The sequence below is a fragment of the Vipera ursinii genome (assembly GCF_947247035.1).
Source record: "Vipera ursinii genome assembly, chromosome: 7".
NCBI classification, from domain to species: domain Eukaryota; kingdom Metazoa; phylum Chordata; class Lepidosauria; order Squamata; family Viperidae; genus Vipera; species Vipera ursinii.
The window spans coordinates 49557264-49581442 of record NC_139521.1 but is presented as its reverse complement, the minus strand read 5'-3'; the positions used below and the strand labels follow the sequence as shown (position 1 = coordinate 49581442).

The 24179-nt window shown below is 37.4% G+C and overlaps 1 protein-coding gene across 1 annotated transcript in view; it reads left to right on the top strand.

The window, feature by feature from the left end:
* Nucleotides 1-22493, top strand: part of ZNF827 (zinc finger protein 827) — a 124170-nt gene extending 101677 nt beyond the window's left edge. The window contains exons 9-14 of the mRNA XM_083367763.1: nt 4021-4158; nt 5859-6030; nt 8202-8368; nt 11678-11869; nt 11967-12144; nt 17196-22493. Coding sequence (XP_083223889.1) covers nt 4021-4158; nt 5859-6030; nt 8202-8368; nt 11678-11869; nt 11967-12144; nt 17196-17991 — 1643 coding nt within the window. The 3' untranslated portion in view covers nt 17992-22493. The remainder of the gene's footprint in view (nt 1-4020; nt 4159-5858; nt 6031-8201; nt 8369-11677; nt 11870-11966; nt 12145-17195) is intronic.
* The last annotated feature ends 1686 nt before the right edge of the window (nt 22494-24179 follow it).

Here is a 24179-nt window from a genome sequence, read left to right as displayed (position 1 = left end):
AAAGCTCTGCTAAAACATATGTTGTTGCTGTAGAGTCAAATGACTATTCTCTTGAACTCAAAACGAATAATTGAAAGAATGGTTCACAATTGATTTCAGAGAAGTTAAACACTTTATACATACTTCAGCTATTTCTTTCCATTTGCCTTTTAAACTTTGCAGAAGGACTAATTTGGAAGATGCATGATTAATCACATTTTAAGGATAAGTTGTATTATTATAAGGCAAATGTCAGATAATGGTAGCACCCAGAGGATACCTGTCAAGTGGCAAGCTTTTGTTGTTTCAAGTGCTATATGAACCATGGCTTTTCTGAGAGATGGGGCTTATAATAAATAGGCTGTGATAATGACTGAATAGCTGTTTGTTGCTCAGTTAAGCTAGCTTTCAGGTCTTGCTTGAATTAATCACAGTAATTCGCTTATACAGTATTTTCTTTGACTGATAATCTATCCAGATTGCTGTGGCTTTTTACAAAAATGAGCACTTCCCAATAGGTCAGACATATATGCATTCATGCAAGTGAAACAGAATGCTGGGAGAGAGCTTGGATTTCATAGGGATAACAATTGTTATTTGTGTTCTCATTATTATGATATAGGGAAAATATATAGACATATATCTGATCATACTTAGCTGAAGTATTTATAAGATGCCTGTATAGTTCCTGTACAGTAATACATGTTGTTATAGTGCACTAGATACACAATCATTTTGCTAGTCTTAGTAAAATAATAGCACAATTAGAAATTACTGAGCAGAATGGCAACACACAGAGTATGTCTGATGAGTTGTATTTGGCTTTATATGTGACTAGTGATATAGGCCTGGGACAGGGGTGGGGAACCATGGCCCTATTATGACTTGTGGACTTCAACTCCCAGAATTCCTGAGCCATGCTGGCTCAGGAATTCTGGGAGTTGAAGTCCACAAGTCATAAAGGGGCCATCATTTCCCCATCGCTGGCCTAGGACATACAGTACTCTATTAAGGTTAATTCTTTTACGAACTCTCTCTTCTTATTTGTTTGCAAAGAATCCCAATTTACTTTCTTGAATGTGTTTACACATTCATAAAACACTATACACATTTTCATAAAAACACTATTTTTCTATCCAAAATACTATTCAGCTACCACCCTTAAATGTTGTCAGTGAAGGTTGTCAGTCATCCAGGTGCAAGCTAAATCAATAACTGAACTTATTTTCTTGTTGAAATGTTTTACTGTTTATCCAAGTAGTTTCTTCAATCTGTGCAAGCTGGTTAGGAGGAATCTGAGTAGGCATTTCTTATGCTGCTCTCTTATCAGGCCCCAGTAAGATTAAGACCACAGGTTCACCAGGGAGGCCACACTTAATGACCCCTAAAATTTTTGGGAATTGGTACATTCCAACGACTGTTTACTACACAGATTCCCTAACCAACTTGCTCAATATGGATAACTAACAAAATGTTTCAAACCAACCAAAAAAAGTAAGTCCAGTTTTCATGACTCAACTTTCAGACCTTTTAATGTTGTTTCTTTACTAGTCACACAAAATATACGGGGACAAAAAAATTCTGATTTTGAATTATCTTTTTTTTCTTCATTAAAAAGGAAAGAATTAAAGTTAAAAAATACAAAAAGCTTTGCAATTCAATGTTCATATACTATTTTGAGCATGATATTTTACTTCCTAGTTTAACCGGAAAATTTGTTTTTTACAAAGGAAGATAGCATTAGGTATGAATACATATCAGTAGGATGAACCTACATCAATAGTATGAACGTATATGCAGTATCAACTTTACTTGGCCATTTGAAGCAACTTGTTTATTAGATAATTATAAACTCAAAAATTGTTTAAGGACAGGAAAAAGGGATGATAAACCAGCCCTTGAAAAAGAATACTTTGATTAATTAATCCCATTTTAGTATCCTAACAACTATCAAACTGTTGTATAATACTCACATATTTTATCATAGAACATTGATAATTGTGAATCAACCAAAATAGTATATGAATATAATAACAGTTAATGTTCAAGTCCAGCCAGCTTTATAGCTGAAATAGCCTTAGATTGTCTACTAAAACATTTCCATGAAACACCTTTACCGGTGAAGAAATAATTCCACTTGTCATAATTTAAGCAGGCTAATATCTGATTAACCCTCTTTTTCACTAAAAGAAATAGCTGCCTTACCTTAAATATTTAAATTGTAACATACATTTAGTTTTGATTGCTGCGTGCATTGATCATGTGATTGGACTCAATGACATAAAAGATTCCTTCCAATTCGGTAATTCTGTACTTAGTGCTGGTGGACCTCAGAAAGAAGCCAAGATATTGGCCACTGACAAGCATTATGGGAGTTATTGGGAACTATATGGATTATTAAGAGGGAACCATTGGGAATCATTAAGATCTCAAGAGCAAGAATATGCATTTAGGCTGAACTGCAGAAACAATAAACCTGTTTCCTCAAAAACTGAAATGAGAGCCTTTTTTGGATGTCAAATATGTCTTAATAGCAGTAGGAAATTAAATGGAGAAAACAAAAAAGGGCTGTAAGAAAAGAGCTTCAAATTAAAACTGAGTCTGATGCTATTTGGATATGCAAAACACTTCTATACTTTTCCTATCAACGCTGAGGTAAAACATGCAAATTACTATTGTGGAAAGGCATTATTTTTCTATATTTGGAACTGTGTAGGCCTTGATGTTGAGAAGGCAAGCACTTCAGGGAATGATTTGGTTGTGGTAGAAATAGGCTGGTAAACAGAGACAACAACAAAAATCCTTCTCAAGGTACTCATTATTTGTGATTTTATACAGTTCCATATTTATGGGACTTGCTCAGTTGAGAATTATATAAGGCTTGAGAGCATATCGTTTATCCTTCAGACACAACTTATATTAGCTGTCCAAACTGCTTATGGATTCATGCATGTGTTATCCCAAAACAGTCTGTCCCAGCAGAATTCAGTGCTGCTCAAGAAAGGGAAGTCCTGATTTCCCCCCCCCTCAAATAATCATCTTGAAATTAGAGTGGGGCAGGGAATATAAAACTGTTGTAATACCAATAAAGGAGAAAACTTGCAGCTCAGGGCTGAAATTTTTTTATTATTATTTTCATTCCATTTATATCCCGCCCTTCTCTGAAGACTCAGGGCGGCTTACAAGCTTAGCAGTAGCCTTCATTCTATGTATATGCCTGCTTATTAGGGCTTTCACACACACCCCCAAAGTGGCATTATTACAAAGTCAGCTTAATTGCCCCCAACAATCTGGGTCCTCATTTTACCTACCTCGGAAGGATGGAAGGCTGAGTCAACCTTGATGGGTCATATGCACTTTTTATTGGAAGTGGGGTGGAGGAATGTCCAGATTTGAATTTGGTTCTGGGTTTGGTCCAGGTGGAATTGACATACTTAGGCTAACAAGAAGCGAATGGAAAGGATTACGTGGAGTGTTTGAGCTTATTTTTTCTCTGTAGTTCAGGATGGATGGGGATTCACTTAAATTTAAATTTCTCCTCCTTTCTGTTCCTACTTACCAACTCTCTTGAGGAGATATAAAATAGACAAAAGCAGGAAGATAACTGGAAATATTAAAACTCAACAAAATCAGTTGTGTTGTAAACCTGAATTTGATGCTCTCTAGAAATAAGCTTTAGAATTTAATTAATTAATTAAATTAATAAATAAAAGCACATTCCAAGTTTGATGTACCAGCTACTTGGTACTGGTCAGCGAGGGAGGTTATTGGTATCTGCCTGCTATTCAAACCCTGAGATTTAACTCTATTTTACCTTTCTTTTAAAGATTGATATTATTTGTTTAGTAGTGAAATATTATTTTACAAACTCTTTAATAGGATTGATAGTTTTGCAAAGTCCAAATCATGTTTACTGAGAGCGGAATAGTTCCCTTTTATTGCCAGTGGTATACCCAGCAAGACACAGTAGACAAAACTGAGAATGCCTTTGGCTTACTAATAATAGAATGACATTTTTTTTTCTTTTTTGGGGGGGAACAGAAACAGAGAAGATAGGACTGGAAACTGGAAATGGGTTGCCGTCCTGGAAATTTAATGACCAGCTCTTTCCTTGTGATGTATGTGGAAAAGTGTTTGGCCGACAACAGACGTTGTCCCGACATCTCTCCCTGCACACGGGTAATATTTTGTTTCTAAAATAAGATAGGATAGAATTTGTTCTTTTTTCAGGGTACATTTCTTTGAAGGCGAATAAGAATGAATAGAGGTGGAATCACTGCAGTGATCATAGGCAATTACTTAAAGCCATCATTAAAATATATCCTTCTTCTCTTTCTGTGATTGTCTGGAAGAACCATGAAATAAGAATCAGTTACTGGAATATTCTGAATTAAATCCATCTATGTAATAAAAACTGCCTGTCCCCACCCAGTTACAAATCTAAAGGGAAAAGAAAACCACATTTATAGAAGCAATCAGTTGTCTAGTAACGGAGAATAAGAGGTAGGGCTGTTATTTCTCAATTTTAAGAATTAATTGCTTAAGAACAGAAAGATGTCACATTTTCTGTAGTCATCTCAGATCTCTGGAAATGTCCCCTACTTAGTTAAGGAAATAAATTTTAAAAAATTAATTGCCATTTTATCTTGATTACTATTTGATTTCTTTTTTAATATATTTGGTTTTAACTCTGACTTTCAACTCTTAATGTAAACTTTAATAACTTTGGCTTTTATTTTAAATCAAGAGATTTTCAGTAATCACAAGCATAAGTTTAATAAATAATAACAGAATCAAACTTTTTATGTTTTCAATTCTGCACTGAAAAAGTATTTGCTTATTTCTTCCCACAAATGAATGGAATCTGGAATCCATTTTCTGTTTCTGGTAGAAAATCTGGCCCCGTTGTGTTGTTACAATTGTAGATGTGCATCAAAAACATACAGAAATGTGATTGTAACAAAATATATCAGAATAACTAGCGTACATTGTATTTGCAGGTAGAAAAAGAATTGAATAAATGTATTAATGTTATCCAATTAAACTATAAGACTTTTTCTTCCACAAAGCATTATTTGTCTATAATAAAAAATAATAACAATAGAGAGTATGATCTTTTTGTTTTGCATAGCTATGCTTCTTGAAATATTCCGAAGGATTTCTTCTACGGTAGACTTTTCTAGTCTGGTTCAATGTGATGTACTTAATTTGGGTCACTCTGGCAAGGAATCCTAGTTGGGGGTCCAGGAAATTGTCCACATTGGGAGAAACTGTTCTAGATCATTGCTTTGCACTTAGTATTTTGATAAAATTGCTTTGATGCTTTAGCATGTCTGCACTTTTTAAATTGCAGAAAGAAATAGTGCTTTAGTACATGTACTGTTTATTTTTTAAATGAAATCAAAGTAGCATATCCTTTTAAATCCCAGGGAATTTCAGGTTAAACATGTCTCGTCTATTAATTGAAAGTTTCACAACTCTCTCAGTATCTGGACTTCAAAAAAATCTAGATGGCCACAAGACAGCAACAAAAACCATTTTTTTTTTAAAAAAATAGCAACTTCTTTTTCTCAAATATCCTGCAGCTGAGCCACTTCAGCTGCCAAGGGGTAGTAGATACAACATTGCACAGATGCAAAAATTGATTGGTGCAAAGACCTTTATGTGGAAGTTCTGGATGGTGGTTTTTTTTTAGAAATAGAAATGTTTATGTAAATATAAATATAAACTTACAAGAAAATTTGAGCAGGTATCACTCCTTTTGGCTCACCTGGTTCAGCAACTCTTCATAATGATGGAAGCCCCAGGCTCATACTTGTATCAAGAGATGCATACAAGAAACTCCATTCAGGTTTTTCTTTTTTAATATTTCTTTCCAGAAGAGAGAAAATATAAATGCCATTTGTGCCCATATGCTGCTAAGTGCCGTGCTAATCTGAACCAGCATCTGACTGTGCATTCTGTGAAGTTGGTGAGTACAGACACTGAGGACATTGTCAGCGCTGTCACGTCTGAAGGCAATGATGGAAAGAAGCATCCTTATTACTACAGGTGAGGATCTTCGTGAAAACCAAACTCATAGCTCAGGTCTCAGTTTCCGTTTAGGCTTATGAAAGAGCCACCACCGTACTATTTACATAAGGATAATGATGTGTTTATTATACCTTGCAAAAAGGTTCAAATCAAAGTAATTACCATTTTACAGTAGAACATCACACTTTCTACATCCCAAAAAAATGAAGTAAAATGAAACTATATTATTCTCTTCCTTAAGAGTTTTATTGCACATATTGGTCTGCCAATTTGTGCTTTCCAACCTACTTCCTAAGCTAGGTTATGTCCATATTTGTATGCTGGGACAAACTTCATGTTTTTTAGAATGTTCTGCAATAACAGATTGAAATGCCACATTTCTTAACCTAAGAATTGGTCTAGCAGGAACTGAAATCACTTTTGATATTAGTGAATTTTTTAACATCATAATTGTGTCTACTGGGTAAAATCTTGACTTTTGATCTTCTGAAAACATCTGAATTAAACTAGGATATGAGCTATATTTTTTTTCTAGTATCTAAAATATGCTGCAACACTTGCTCCTAAATAACTGCATTGTCTCATTTGTCTGCTGCACCTTGTATAAAGGTCTTGCCTTAAAGTCTGGGATGCAAATTGTGGGTCACTTGGAATTTATACCATGGGTCAGGGGTCTCCAACATTGGAACTTTAAGAGTTGTGGACTTCAACTCCTAGAATTCCTCAGCCAGCAAAGCTGGCTGAGGAATTCTGGGATTTGAAGTCCACAAAGGATTAAAGTTGCCAAGGTTGAGAACCCCTGCCATGGGTAGTACCTTACTGAAAAGCCCCAAATCACAAACCGCTCAGTATTGCAAGTAGTAGCATGATGACATGAATGGATCCAGATAGCAATCTGCTGTGTCCAAAAGATTTAATCTCTACTGCAGTTCCAAGTGGCTATCTCTGGATTAGTTGAGTGAATTGGCAATTGAGTATCTGGGCTGTTAACGTTCAGACAAATTGCAGGAAACATTGTAAAATATGTCAGCTGTGGAAACAATGTCAGTATAAATATACAGTTATCTTTTGAAACAAGACTCACTCAAGGCCCCACACTCCAGTTAAATTAAACCATACAATTAGCACTTTAAAAATAATGAAACAATAAAATCCAGCAGTAAGCAGAATTAAAAGAGATTACTAAAGAAAGCCTTATGTTCATTATCCAATTAAAGTATATAGAGAGAGTTCTGGAAAGGGTTTTATAATTTGGTCATCCAAATAAAAGAGTCTGGTACACTGCTTAATGCACAGATCCAGATCTGTCTATCCATCCTCAATATAGAAATTTATCGGATGACTTTGGGGTAAACACTGCCTCTAAAAGATTATGTGCTCCTAGAGAAATGGCAGAAAATAAATTTATTTTTCCTTATCCCATGAACCATTCTGAGAGACAATTTTCATGAGATGACTCCTGAAATTCCTTGGTTCAAGACTATTTAGGCCAGCCATTTTCACCCAAATGCTGGACCACAATTTCTGTTCTCTCTATCAAGTGTGAAAATGGGGCTGCTGAGGGTTGTGATCCTTTGCAGCTGGAATGCCAAATTATGGAAATGTGAAGATTTAAACGCCAAATCAGTACTATAAGAGAAGGAATTGATTGCAAAATGTCCCTTAGCACTGTTTCTATTTGTGTATCTGGTTAAGCTTTTACCTGATCAGGCAGAAAATGTTCCTGCACCCATTTTTGGCTTGCTTGTATTAAGAATTCCAAACTTTTCTGTGTTAGATCCCAAGCTTGGGAATTGCTGTAAAGAGCAGAATGAACTCCCCATTTGTCCACCTAGTAGGCTGACTGAACATCTTGGCAAGATTGCAGCACATCTGATTGCCCAAAGGAAATAGCTAGGTGATGTGCAACATCTGGAACCTGTAGTTGTTAATTAACTTTATGATTATTTAGCATCATTATAGCATGTTCGGGATTGTTGCCTTGTGCCTGCCCTTAATCAGCTTGGCAAGGCTGTCAGTTCAGAAGCAGTTCAACAGACAAAAGAATATCCCAGTGCAATTTTAGCTGAACAGTTTGTAAAACCAGGAGCTCATCAGGATGATTTTTTTAAAAAAAGCAGTGTTCACTATATCACAGAGGATCCATAATAGCATACTCTTTAATATTTCTAACTTTCTCCTGCCTCCAGTTGTCATGTGTGTGGATTTGAAACAGAGCTGAATGTCCAGTTTGTCAGTCATATGTCACTTCATGTGGATAAAGAACAATGGATGTTTTCTATTTGCTGCACAGCCTGTGATTTTGTTACCATGGAAGAGGCAGAGATGAAGGCTCATGTTGCCACCAAACATACAGGTGATAACCTCTCTCTGTGTCCAGGTTTGTCTCCTCCTCCTGCTTCTGTCCCACAACTCTACATTAGGGTTCACTGATGCCATTCCAGTTTGGTCCAGCCATTACAAAATTCTGATAGCCGCAATCTAAAATGGTGATTACGGCCAAATGGATTTTATATTCTTACTCATGACACCGTGCATTATTTGGATTCTGTTCAGCCCTATGTGAAGATTTTTTGAGAGCTAATTGCTCTCATTAGGTAGGAGAATGCAAGAGTTCACTGAGCAGAATCTAGACTCTGTCCAGAAATTCTTTGCAAGAACAGGTAGTAAATCTTGTGTAGGTATGATTTCATGAGCATCTTGATTGTACACCATCATAAATAAAAATGTTAAAAATAACATAATGAACTACTTATGAAATACCTTCATGTTATGTCACCAACTGCATGATCTGTTGTATTAGTTTCCTATCATTTTCTTATTCTTCTGCCTGTAGCTTTGTCTGATCCTTCCCTGCTTCAATGTACATTTATGTTTTATTCCTAATATACGTGCATTTTGACAAGCAGTTTTGTTGTACATACTTGTGCTTCTATCCTAATACACATTTTTGTAGGAGTTTTTAGAACTAAGAACTGCATAACTAGATTTGGAAAAGTGCATATATTGGTATATAACTGCATATAGTTTTGTCTCTAAATTTTGAAATGTGAACTACACAAATCTCTATTAAAATACAAACCAAAATAAGGCTGCTTGCTAGACCAATACTTGCTTTCCTTCTTCTCAACTATGTTATCTGCAGAAAAATGCATTGCATTGAACATGGAACATAAGAAGGAAAACCATTCCTTCTCAATGCCCCTTTTCCTCTTTTCTTTTTAAAATGGAACTCCTTTTTAAAGACAGTATCCTTCCCTTTACTTTTCTTCCCAAATAGTTTGGAGTTGTAATTCAGACTGGAAATAGAAGACCCATCTACTAGATGTACTGCAAACACTATTACTTAATATAAAGGGCTTGCTGGTGAAAAAGGATTTTGCCAGGCACAAACCACTTTGGTGAGGATGTTAATAGGTTCCACGGCTTAATTGCCCATTGATTTTCATTTTGCCTAAGGAATAATGTCATATAATTTGTCCAATTATAATTATTTGAAAAATTAAAATAATTAGAATCCCAACATTGCATTAACACTCCAATTCCTGCGGGCAGTGCCTGGAAAAGGTAGTCATAAAGAGCTGTCATTGATAAAAGAAAAATGAAGTATTTTAACCCTACTTGGAACTCCAGATATGCATAAGGCAGAATAGAAAGAAAAAAACTAGTACTTTTTCCTGCATTGAGGAGCAGGCAGATAAAGGAAATGGGCAAATATAGCAGTCCCTGTGTTGTCAATGTGGCCCTCCCAAAGATCCTTCAGAAGTTGCCATGAAATTGTAATGCTTAATATGATAGGATTGGAAAAATATTAAGCATTTTTAATCAACTTAAATGTACTTCAATAGTTGAGCTGTAATTGCAATCAGCTGTATGTTAATTAGATTTAGTTGTGAACCCTGTCAACCTCTGAGTTCTGGCCTCCATTGCTTTTGGGAGGGCAGCCCCTGACATGTCACTCAAAGGCCACAGCCTTACTGCTTTAAAATAACTATACATTGGTGCAAGTGGTACAAAAACATCATACATAGCAGACATGTCAAACACAAGGCCCGGGGGCCAGATCTGGCCCGTGAAGTGGTTTCATGCGGCCCACGAAGCCATCCTGGAAACAGTGAGGGAACGGCCCCCGCTGCCTTGGCCCTGGCCCAGAGACCCTCCTCCTGCCAGAGACCCTCAGATCTGTCCCACTCCTGCCCAGGCCCCCATAGGCACCCTTGATGCGAACGATGTAGAGCTGGCCACGCCCACCCAGTAGGCCATATGCACTCTAGCCACGCCCACCCAGTAGGCCACACCCACCCTGGCCATACCCACCCGGCCCCCTGAGGTCAACCGCAATGCTGATGCGGCCCTCAATGAAATTGAGTTTGACACCCCTGATACATAGCAAACTGCACTTTAAAATTAATCAATGTAAAAATGCTACTAATGTAAGTGGGATACATAGAACTTTTTTGCTCTCAGAAACAAGTTCAAGCTGACTGGTGATCATCTTTGCACCAGAAAGATGGCCACAAGATTATTAGTTCACCCTTGTTTTGCAGAGCCAGTAAAATCTGGTAGGCAAAAGAGGTATCCATTTGGGTTTTAAATCTAGAATGAGATACATTGGACATTCACCACCCCCACCACCCCAAAAAGTTCTACTTAATTTCAGAAAGAAAATCATATTTTAAAAGATCAAATTTTCCTTTCGCTGTGTACTCAGTCGGCCCACATAACTGTGCTAAAATGACTCCAAGCAACTCCAAAGCATACTTGGCCAATATCTTAGGGGCAATGTTAAGTGTTTTATCAGGTGCTTCTGATTTTGCCTGTTGGAAATTTAACGTCCTTAGCGGGGGCTTGCTTTTACACTGACAATTCCAAAACAATATTGCTAACAAGTGAAATTATAGGAACTCATTAAAATCTAATAAGCATCTAAGGTGCAAGAAATGCCATATTCCTAAAATAAAGCATAAAAATTATATCAGTGTTATCCATACAATAAATATTTCAAAGCTTAGTTTGAGATAGATGATAAGGTCAGCCTGGGGGGGTCTGGCTACATTCTCCGGGTAGCTAGGCAACCCTCTCTCCCAAATCAGATTCAGCTGCATTCCCTTATATTAACTGTAAAATAAAGTTTTGTGAAAGCTTGTTGGTGCAAAACTGCAGGCTAATTAAACCTAACCCAACAGAAGCCATGTAACATAGAAGCATGCTATTAAACAGGGCCATTTGACTTGGTCAACTTATTCATTTTTTACTTCCTTAAAATGCAAATGTCTTTTGCAGAGCACCTTACTCTTCAACTCTCCAGCTGGTAGTAGGAGGACATAAACCAGCATCTACCAATGTTCACCACCCATCCATAATCTGTTTGGTTTGGTATTTAAATCAATTGACCTTTTCCAGAGGCTGTGGGAAGGATTGTAAAGATTGTACAGTAATAGCTTGAAGTGCTTAATCTCAGTTAGAAGGAAATACAGTTGTACTCAGGAAATCTTAAATTTGTTTAGCTTAATTAATTAAAGAGAAGGCTGCATTTAACCCAATCAGCGTAGGGATGCACAAAGAAAGATGCTTCTATGTATGGATCTCTGAGCTGAATTGCTTGCATGCTGATTTCAATAAGCAGGTTAATGTTTATCGTTGATTCCTTGATTTTTTTTTGTAGGTGAAGAAAGGAAAACACCCAGTGATTCAACCAGTCCTTCTTCTTCTTCCTTGTCAGCACTTAGTGATTCTGCCAATAGTAAAGAAGATGCAGATATCAGCCCCAAACCCAAGGGACCCAATAACCTGCTAGTTATTTCCGTAGTGCCTGGTAGTCAGACTCTATTAAATGCGGAAGAAAAATCAGAGAAAGGTAAAAAGTTGGCGAAGGAATGCAAAGTGACTCCATCCACTTTCTCAAGGCTGTCGTGCGTGACTTAGGTAATAGTGTCTGTAATTTCCTTCTGCAGGTTTTGAATGTGTTTTCTGTAACTTTGTCTGCAAAACAAAAACCATGTTTGAGCGCCATTTGCAAATCCACCTGATTACACGGATGTTTGAATGTGATGTGTGCCACAAGTTCATGAAGACTCCTGAGCAATTACTGGAGCACAAGAAATGCCATACTGTCCCCACTGGTGGGCTCAAGTAAGGAAAGCAAGTACACAAACTTTTACTGTGTTAAGTACCTTGATCACTGTGGAAGTAGAAACAGAGATACTTGCATGGGAGAACATAGAAATGTTGGGGGAGATAAAGCCAGAGAGCTTATTATGAAGAACAAATTGAAGATGCTGTAAATCAGGAATAGGCAACATATGGCAATGTGTGGCACTTCAGATGTTGCTGAATTATATCTCTCAACATCCCAAGGGAATATGGTTAATAGTGATGGTGGGAGTCATAGTTTAGTGCCATTTGAAATACCACATGTTACCTAGTGGCTACTAGAAAACAAACTCATCTGGTCTCTTAGGTGCACTAATGCTACACTAAACAAGAATAACAGTATTGAGCACTACTGATTTATTTTTTACCAACAGTGGCATAAATGTTTGGTGTCTCTGTAACTAAAATAGTTCCAAAGGCTCAGACTGGTACTAATACATTTCCAGATATATGAAAATTCTTAAACATTGTCTTATGATAATGACATTAACAGTTGCAAAATTAACTCTAATTCAAAGAAATATAGACAAATATACTAAATGGATTATTGCTGATATGTAAATATTATCTACTGCTGGTAGGTCTTTATGGTATGTTAACAGAGGTATGTTACATTACTGTGTATGTTACTGTGTTAGCTGGGAATTCTGGGATGTAGTCCCAATGTATCTAGAGGGTGCTAGGTTGACTTAATCATGACTTATTTGATACTTTTTAACATCAGTTACCAATGATGGCTTCAAATTTATATTAGAAGTCTTTTAAGCTATTGTTTTCAGCCTAATAAAAACACAAATGTTACTGCCATGTGGTAATCTGATTCTAAATGGAGTAGGCACATGCCATCAGTAGTAGCAGATCACTAGATTAAAATATTAATATTCAATTATATGTTTATCAGATATGATTGGGAACAGGTACTCTTGAATGTGTGAAAGCATGAATGCAGCCTTCTCTGATTCATTAAAGCAGCTGTATCTTTGTTGACTCTTTTTATGAGTTACAAAGACTTTACTGCTTATCAAAGCTTTCCTAATAGAATCAAAAGCATTGCACATCCCACATGTTTACATCTGTAACATTTTAGAACTTCCACATGATAACGTATGGTAAAATATTTTCAGTATTTACTATTACCTCTAAACTGTTAACTTCATTACACTATTAAAAGTCACTAATAAACTAATGCAAGTATTTCTGAGAAGTAAGTCTTCTCATATTTGTAAGTCTTACTCTATTCAACTAATAGTTGGGGCCTCACTAAATTTCTATTATTTATATTTTTATGTAACAGTATTTAAAGACTGCCCCAATTTGTACATACTTTAGATGGCGAACCACAAATCAATATGCAATAAAATTTAAATGATCAATAATAATGGTAATAATAAATTGTCAGTGATGGTTTCTTGAACACCACTAATTCAAAAATATTAATACTACTCAAAAGGAAGGTATTTCCAAGGCTGTTAGTTATGGATAATAGTTGACACGTTGAAATTCTGTTGGTGTCAGCAGCAGATTACGTACATACCTAACAGTTCTTTTGTACAATTATCCTACTGTAGCACCCCTTGCCCACATTGGTACAGAAATATACAACCAATGACGATAGTAAAATTTGCTACCACTGCAGAGCAGAGCCCTCTGTGTGATTTTTTTACCACTTTTTATATTTATTGATATAAAAATAAATCTTTTGGCCTTCTAGGACTCAGTGCAACCAACAACAATTCAATAAAATACAATAATTTCAAAGAAAAAAGTGAATCTAGTAAAAGCAGACAGGTGTAGCTGATAAAAGAGTACATACCTCAAAAAGCAAACAACCTCTCAAAAAAGTGTTTATCAAAAGCAGAAGGTTATTGCACAAGCTCATTGCAGAGAAAGTTAAGGTGCCCAATCTTGGCAACTTTAAGACCAGTGGACTTCAACTCCCAGAATTCCCCAATTAATGTGGCTTCTGGGAATTGAAGTCCACAGTCTTAAAGCCGCCAAGGTTGGACACACCTGGTCTAAGTGTTTCCTCCAAAAGAGTTTCAGTGACTTTTAACTTCTTCCTGTAAAAGTTTAGAATTGTTCCTTTCAAGGTTTAGAATCAAATAGTGTCATTCATGAAGCACTTCTTTCATTGTGAAATATAGAGTACTGCTTTTAAAATTTCTCAAAGCATTGAAATGATTAGCATTCGTGGATGAGATGACTATCCCCTACATAGAAGCCAGAGAGTTCTGCCACAGTCTTCTCCACTGGATTTGTAATAGTCGCTAACAGAGTGTTTAGCATAGCCTGTGTAAATCTCACCTTTTTGCAGAGGCAGGGACATAGCAAAAGTTTGGTTTCTCAAATGGAGTTGCAAAAACAAACGGAGTTACTAAAAACAGCACAGGAAAGCACTTTCTTCTGCACACAGATGTGTACAAGAGGAAAAGAATCACATGGCAGAATGGGCTGAATATTTAAGTACCCTCCAGAAACTGCCAGGAAATTGCAGGGGCATATTAAAAGCAATGGGAGCCTAGTAATGAGCAGGCATTTTTGGAGGGTGAGGGTGGTGTATGATCAAAGTCAGTATCAAGTTCAAAAAGGAGTTAATGCACCCTGTGAAATGGATTTATCTGCTGCTGAATCAGGGTGACTATATGCAGACTACAAGCAATTACTATTCCAATTAGCCTATTTATCTCTCTGTACTTTGCAAAAGTACTTGGGCTGCATTATCTGATGTGAATAAAGTTAAATCTACACTACTTTATTTTTTTATTTTTTATTTTAATTCCATTTATATCCCGCCCTTCTCCGAAGACTCAGGGCGGCTTACAAGCTTAGCAGTAGCCTTCATTCTATGTATATGCCTGCTTGTTAGGGCTTTCACACACACCCCAAGCAGCATTATTACAAAGTCAGTTTAATTGCCCCCAACAATCTGGGTCCTCATTTTACCTACCTCGGATGGAAGGCTGAGTCAACCTTGAGCCTGGTGGGATGCGAACCTGCACTAATTGCAGGCAGCTGGTGTTACTTAAGGAGGCATTAGCCCACTGCTCCACCAAGGCTCTTTATGAAGTTTGAACAGTACATTTAAAGAAATTAAAATATTTTGATGTATAGAGAAAATACTGTACTGGAATACTGGGGAAAGTGGTAGGATGTTGCAATTGCTTATTTATACTTACTGCCTATCAGAGTCTCAATTTTTAAGATTGTTCTCCTGAAAATAAGGTGCAACTTTAAACTACCAAATATACTTGAAGTGGGAGAACATTTTGCAGAAAAGGTTTGATCCAGGAATAATTTCTGGCCCTCACCCCTCTTGTCTTTAAATAGAAAAAAATGTAGCGGATGAAAAGGGTTCATCCATCTACATGAGTACGTTCTGTGTGTTCTTGTATTGTGATTTTGTGTGTTCAGCAATATAAGTTAAGCATCCCTCTGGGATGGAAGGCAAGGAGATCCTTTGGAGTGTGAAGATGGATAGCGTAGCCCCTCTCTTTTCTTGGGGTTTGCTGGAGTGATGTTTAGGAAGGCAGACAGATGCTGCACGTAAGCATTTTCCAATGCTTCTTTTTGCCTTTAAGTTTGAATTTCTGAACATACCTGTTAAGCAGCCCCAGAAAGTCCATGTCATACAAGAGGAGAAAATAATCGCTCCAGGCAGCACAGTAACAGAGAAAAAAAAGATTAAACAAAATCTGGAATTTGAGCCCATAAGGAGCCCATGCCGCATGAGTCCTGTGGCTCAACCAGCAGGTTGGAAGGAGTGGCAGATTGTGTCCCTGTTGTGGCCATCAGGATTGCCCTTTGTTTTGCCAGCTGCTGCCAACCAGCAAGTCATAGAAGACTTTTGCTGCTTTAGCACCTACTGTTTAATTTTAAATATTACTTGGCATTTTAAAAAAGCATCTGGCATTCTCCTGACGTCTCTCTTACAAGCTCAACCCACAGTTCACTTGCTATTTAATTTGAGTTTTGCAGTGGCATTTGCTTCTTTTGTGCCAAAGTCACTGAAATACAGCACTTTCTGGTCTTAGTTTAGTTTAGTTTAGTTTTATTAAATTTTTATACCGCCCTTCTCCCTAGGTAAGACTCCAGATAAGCCACTGTAGTCTTCTTGCCTACAGTGGCTTATCTGGAAAAGAACTCTTTTCTCCAAGAGGCATTGAGGGGCAAGATTACCATAGAAATAATTATATCATCCTATTGAGACAAACAATCTATAAGGTTTGATTTTTAAGATAGAAGGAGAGAGGTGGCCTCTGTAAAGGTAAAAATTTTAAAAGCAAGTTGGGAGATAGACATTGCAGTGGAGTAAACCTGAAGTAGCAATATGTTTTCTTGAGTTTGCACCAAACTCAGTAAATATTTATTTATTAATAACAACGTTAATCATTAGACTAAAGCTAAATTAAAAGCTTCATTCATACTTTACATTCTGTTATATCAATATTGTAATGGATATAATTACAATATTGTAATTTAAAATGTGTCTTTGGATAAATCTTCCCATTTTCTGTGTAGTCAGTTGCTGAAAAAGAAAAAAATGACAATAGTTTGAAAAATGATTTTAAAAAATTTGCAGGGTCCGTAGGTTATGGCTAAGGCTTGCACTTTACCCCTCCCCCCATGAAGCTTCCGAGGGATTTGGTCAGTGACATCATGATATGAACAACTGAAGTGATTCGTAGCCCATTCAGACATTTGGGGAGGACAGTGAAATATATAATCTTCATTTTGTCTTTGTTTGATCATTTGGAACTTGACCCATTGGGGCCTTATACCAAGCTTTTTTCCTCATCTGTCCCCGCCTGATTGTACAGAGAGAAGAGTGAAATAGTGAAGTGAGTGGTTTAAATTTCTGCAAAACCTTAACCACCAAATTTGTCATCCCTAAAGAAACTAAAAACATGCTATAGAAATCAGCCCTGCCTACTCTGAGGGACACAAAAGGGTTCTGGGAACTCTATATGGGGTATAGGTTGCTCCTGGCTGTTCTAGATCCATGTATCAATCTATATTTTGCATTTTGACAGGTGTCCCTTCTGCATTTATTCCACAAACCGTCCAGCAGCAATGGAATGCCATTTGAAAACCCACTACAAAATGGAGTACAAGTGCCGGATCTGCCAAGCAGTGAAAGCCAATCAGCTCGAGCTGGAAATGCATGTTCGAGAGCATCGCCTTGGCAACCACTACAAGTGCGATCAGTGTGGCTATCTTTCAAAGACTGCCAACAAGCTGATAGAGCATGTGCGTGTGCATACAGGGGAACGCCCTTTTCACTGTGACCAGTGCAACTACAGCTGCAAACGCAAAGACAATCTCAACCTGCACAAGAAACTCAAGCATGCGCCCCGGCAGACCTTCAGCTGTGAAGAGTGCCTCTTCAAGACCACTCACCCATTTGTCTTCAGCCGCCATGTGAAGAAACATCAAAATGGTGACTGCTCTGAAGAGGAGAAAAAAGGGCAGGGTGTGAATTCTAAGGAAGCCAGGCCCCTACTCGTGGCCAACAGTTCCCGCAGCCTCTTGTCGCCTCTCTCAGTGATGTCAGCCTCCCATGCTCTACAGACAGTGGCCATGTCAGCTGCTCAAAGTGGCCGGGCAGAGCTGAGGTCCTTGACCGTAAACGGCACTTCCCTGTGCTTTGATAAATACCGGAACTCTGAGTTTGCCCACCTCATTCCCTTGACCATGTTTTTCCCAAAAAACCACTTTGAAATCACATTCCATTCACCTCAATCACAGACCCTACGTCTGGATGACACTTCGCCAAAACACTCCTTCCTTGCCTATCTCGGACTAACAGAAAGAGCAGAAGCTCTCTAGGACAGCCTCCTCTGTACCAAAAATCCTCCACAGCCACCAGACTCCAAGCAGATTTTATTTCAAACCATAGATCCAAGAGTTTGGCTGCCCAACCAGTTGTACAATATATCATTAGGAGTAAGACACAGTAAAGAAAATGGCTCCAAGTGTCTCCTTAATACATGGCCATGAAGGCTGCTTTGTTAAACCTTCAGACAGATGACCTCCTACATATTTCTATTTTCAGAGGCATGTTTCTGTACTCTCACCTGAGAAACATTTTGTCTCTTTTAAGCTGAACGAGAGTGTCCTTAATGGCAGTCAGCACTAGCTAAGATGACCCTTTGATGCATTTGACTTTGGGTTGCGAATCTGAGCATTTAAAAAAAAAAGAGTCTGTGTGCCATGGCATTGCTTTTGCACATCCTTTTGTACTGGCTTATTTAATATGAACTTAAGCTGCCTTATGCTGCATCAGACAGTCCATCAAGCCCAGTATTGTCTGTTACGATTGACACCTCTTCTCCAGGGTCTTGGATAGAAGTCATTTCTAGCAGCTGTTTCCTGAGATTTCTTAACTAGAGATGCTGGTGACTGAATCTGGGATCTTTATACGTACAAAGCATGTGCTCTACCACTGAGCTGTAGCCCCACCCCTGTGAAACATTACAGTCGTCCATGCTTGCTCACCTTGCCTGCTTCTCTTTTACTGCTCACTTATAGAATGTAAGAACAGCAATCAAGAAGAACTAGCATGGCAGTCAGTCCTGCTGGGAATTTGCTACGTTATAGCGGCTAGGTTAGTCTCACATCTTAAAGAGTTTGATGATCAGGGCAAAAGCAGAAGAGGGGAAATTACTTTAGCCTTGCAAGGTGATGCTATTTCCTACGATAACTTTTTTCCTACATGGAGATATTCTGTATGGCCGTGCATGTACACATGTAATATGAAGGGCTTTTCTCTGTGTACACACTTGGGTAGCCAAGTTTTCATACCTGCTGCTCTGTGGATTTATTCATGTTCTGACCCTTCCCAGCAAAACAAAAAACACTCCTATTACCTTTGAAATAATACTGTCAATGTGATTATCTCTATGAATGAAAAAAGATAATGTTTAAAGCAGTCCCGAATACATAACAGTGATGTATGAGAAGGCAACTCATGCCCCCAATTGATTGATTGGTTACATTCATGTGACTTGGTCCTTTTTAAAAATAATTTTGGATACAAATACCCAATAGCAAGGTATATATGATAAGGCATTTGTTTTTAGACTGGACATATACATTACATTTAAATTGCTGCTTACCTCGATCAGATAACTGGAGACAGAAACCTGATCATTTTGTCAACTCGCTTCTTCTAGTCAACAAAGAAAAATATGATTCGAAAATAACACTGTTCAAATTTGATGCAAGGCGACTTACACAAAAATATAGCAAACAGCCCTCAGACCACAAAATCACATCTACACATTCTCAGTTGGTCTGAACGCAGTGGGTTAGCTTGGTTTGTGAGGGCAAGGATGCACATTTAGAAGTGATTAAGCCCATAAGAAGGAATTTTTAAAAGGAAGGATTTCTTAAAACTCTGGGCAATAGGGCTCAGATTAAATAAAGGCAGGTTTTGCACAGTGGTTGAGTCTTGCACTAGTATGTTTCTCACTAGCAAAAAAAAGTAAAAGTAAGAAACATATCAAAGATAATGTTTCTTTTTTTTACTGAAAAATATCGTGCAAGTTCTTTCAAATGGAAGGAGAAAAAGGTGCTGTTTAATGATAGAATTCTCTTTTATATGTCCAACTATTCAGCTATATTGGCAACTTTGTGTTCTATCCCCTTCATGTTATTTGTATTTCTTTATAACATTTGCTAATGCTTACTCAAGTATACTCTTCTAGGAAGGTAACTTTATATTTTCTTAAGGCTCTTATTTTTAGTCATTAAAATGACATAAATATTGCACTTTATTGCAGTAGAAGCAAATGTTGCATTCCTAATGATTGATCTAAATATTAACACTTCCTAAGATTTTTTTTAAAATGCCCATGCACTGAACATTTATTATAAATCACTACCATAAATTCCCCACTAAAGAAATATGGGGGAGGGGGGTATTCAAAGATTTTACAACAGAGAACAAGGAAGGGAAAAGCCTAAATACCAGCCATTTATAACACTGAAATAACATAAGCATAGTCAAAATAATGAAAGTTCACAAAGAAGTTTAACCAACACATGGACTTATTTGGCTAACTGTTACGGTAAAATAAGTCATTGTTTTAAATCTCTTTTTGAGGCCCTGTTTATTGCACTAATTTCTGACAAAAACACTTTTAGAAATTTTGTAAACTGTTCATCAAAAGGGATGATTAAGATAAGGTTGGTGTAATGTGATGAACTAACTGACTATGCAATAGTCAGCATCACTTCTTGGAGCCTTCCCCAGCCGTTCATTGTGCTGGCAGAGTCTGCTTGATGGTGCAGACTCTGCCAATGCACGCTGAAGACATAAAATAGAGGAAGGCTGAGTTTCTGATCCTGTTCCCATGACATGATTAACCTCACCCATGCACCAAGTTATACTCCATTGTCGGTGGATCGGTCCATGGGCTGAGAGCCAATGTTTAAAATTCTGCTGCTGTTGAGCGGCCAGAAGACTATTATTTTCTGCTTTTCCTTTTTTTTCACCCTACATCAGAGTGAAGAAATAAATTTCAAGAAGGGTGTTCTTACCCCATTATTAGTCCTTTTTCTGCTATTCAGTCGCAGGGTGGAAACCAAATCAGCCAGATAGATGGAATGTCTAGGGGGGGGGAACCCTTCACAAGCCTCTCTAGAATTTCATCTCTATCCAAGGCAGGATCAGTGTTAATTAACCACATGGTCAGTGGTGACATGGCTAACCAGAGGGATATAATTTAGTTCTTTGCAAACTTGTTTATGGCTAGTTTTAAGTTGCTTGTGTCTGGTTGCTATTTCAGTTAATCCATAAGTTAACCCTGTTGGCCAGATAAGTGTCATGGGAAAAGGGTCATTAATCGTCCCCTCCTTTACTTGTTTCCAGTGGTGCACATCTTGGGGAATAGGGCTCCTGTACACCCTAACGGCCTAACCTCATGAGTCCTGAAGCCTGGCAACAGAAGTCTAGTAAAGAATGGGGTGTGATCTGGGATGTGAAAGCTATATAATACTCTGTCACATGGGAGTAGAGCAGTGGCAGATCCAGCTATGTAACAGTAATGTTCTAATAGTACAAGTGGGATTTTGCAATAAATGAATGATCTGGCCAATTTCTGTTACCCAGAATGTGGCTGCAACAGCATTGCCAAATAGTGAATGAAAGTTTGATCTCAATTATCTAATCCGACCTTCTCCAACCCAGTACCTTCCATGCATGTTGGATTACAGCTTTCCTCCGTCCCAGACAGCATACTTTGGCCATGATTAAAGTTATGCATCAGTTCATGTGGAGGGTACCAGACTGAAGCAACCTAAGCTCTGGAGGTTTCTGAAACTTGTTTTGGGAGTAACCTTGAAGCAATTAATCAGCTACAGTTGCCATTAATGGTATAAGCTTCATAAATCTCTTCAACTGATGATTTTGGAAGAAATAAAGTTAATGCCACACTCCTTAGGGAGCATAATGATTTAGAATGCTAACAATTTGTGGCAAAAATAATGGAGATTTCTTCCTACAAGTGGCTATTGCAGTTAGTTACATATATTCAAGGTGTTTTAAGATAACCTCCAAAAAAACCAGTGACCCTACAAAAAAGAAAAAAAAAAGTATTGTGTCAGCAAGTAAGCTACGCATGCATAGGAATGTTATAAACATTTTTTTCTGTAAACCAAATAGTGCAATATACATAGGGGATTTCAAGGAATGAGAGTATTATGATGCTATAAGCATAATGCCTTGGGTTTAACCAGTTTCCTTTTGTATTTGTCATTGTAATGCTTAATATAATTGGGCAGCTTTATTTAGCACTTTGACCACTGAATTATTTCTGGAAAGTTAATTATGCATTGTTTCTGTTTAAGATGGAAAAAAAGAATTTGAGGTGTTTTTATTTTTTTAAGAAAAAATATACAATATTTATCAGCCCTTGCATACCCAAGAATTGGTTTGCTGTTTGACGCAAAAACTAGGAATGCTCACTAATAACCTTTTGCTTGTTAAAAAAAAACGTAATGTTTGTACCAACAGTTCACTTTGTACCTGTTTTTCCCCACTATGCACTCCTTAAAATAGTCTGGCTTCTTGTTTTCAATTGGTTAGATTCTCAGCACCTTTCTTGCTTTCCCTTTTTCTTTTAACTTGCTGTATCATATTCAAATATCACACTGTCAAGGTTCATGTACATTAATGGAAATTTGTAATGTATAAAGCTTTTTTTGCATTATAAGGCTGTACAGGGTCATTTTGACAGTAATTAGTATATTTCTCTGCATCTTACGTTGCATTGCCAATTTCTAGTGTATCCAGTTTGGAAGTATATATAATCAAATTAAAACAAAGTTGTCTATACTCTGCCACCAGCTTTGTATTTCTTTCAGCATTGTTTTATTGTTTACATGTATAGAGTCTTATTCTACATTCCATGACAAAGTTGTACTTATGCTTCCAACTCAGATCAGTTGTTCAGATCAGAGTAGATTAGTGAAGGCTGTAGCTATCTAGCTCTGTTATTTTTAATTTTATGCACAATTTAATCTATAAAGTCCTGTTCTTTGAATGTCACTGGGCAGCAGAGGATATCTGAGGGGGGTGGATCAGAATGAAGCCGTAGAGAGTAGTATAACTAAATGACCAATGTTGCCTGCTGGTACCTCTTTGGGCACCTGTCCAAGCTCTATTCTCTACCTGAATAGGGGTTTTTTTTAGCATGGTGCAAAAGAAAGTGCCAAGCTCCAAACAACCTTTATTTGTTCTGGCCCTACATAGGCCCTGATGCATCCTTAGAAACTAACCAGTCTGCCCTATGGCTAAAGTAAATGGTGTGACTGGCTACACCCATAACAGCTGTCTTTGGCTGAGAATGTTCCTTGCAAATATCCCAAATTCAAAATGTGTCTAAAAGAAACTCTGAATTTAGGATCACCTGACTTTTCACATTGTACGTATTATTTTTTGTTTACATCACTTTATGTAGGATACAATCCTGCAAGAATATTTCTTAAAGATACGACTGGAGGATTTATTTCTATAAACCTATGACTATAAGGCAAATTTTAGAGTCTCCTTTTTTCTTGGGTTTCCATGAAATAGGGAGTGTAGTGAATAAGGAGAAATTCTTCTCCAAGAGTTCAGGTCCTGCAATGATAAATGGAGCATTGTCTTGATCTTGCTACAGTATACAGGGAACGAACAGAAGGAGGGGAAGTCAGAAAAATCAAACACCAACAAGCCATTCTGGAGGTGGTTTTCCCCTTCTAGGGGGAGCTTCCTGAAAAGGAGAAGACATCTTTTATTTATTCTTTCAGGTTTTCATCTTTTCAGAAGCTGCTGGGAGTTATAGTTCTACACAATCTGAAGACTAGAAATTCCTCTCTTCTGAACTGAATCCTGCAAGTTTATATTTTTCAGGCATATTTTTGCTAGAGATTCCATTGGTAGAATAAAAGCAGCAAGAACAAATGAGCACTCTTGTGTAGTGCCTTTTTTTTTAAATCAACTCTATTAACCTTAACTGTAGCTGTCAAGATTTGGTACATAGAAAAAGATGGTTTTAATGATTCATATTCTTTTTTTTTCCTGTTAGTTTAGATTTTAAACCAAACCCCTGATGAAATCCGTTCAAGGCTTTATGTATATCTAACACTGTAAGGGCAAGAGATCTGTCATTAACCTTGCAGTAATGGATAACACTAAGAATGAGTCTGATGTAATCTGAGAATTGGAAATGGGTCACAAATTATATTTTATTGGATATTAACTCTAGCAGTCCAAACAGCTGAGATAATTTTAAAGTCTAATTTGCCTACATGATTACATGAACTATGGAGGCATTCCTGGTTTATAAACTGAGTTTCTGGAGACCTGACAAAGGTTGACGGCAAATACTGTCTAGCTTGTTGAAGAATAGCTTTAGTCTAATCATTAATGCTATCACACTATTCTTACTTGATACAGATATAGGGTGTGGGAGGATGTCGATAAAACTAGGGTTTGTTGAGTTTTACATCTATTTGCGGTGCTTCCTTCC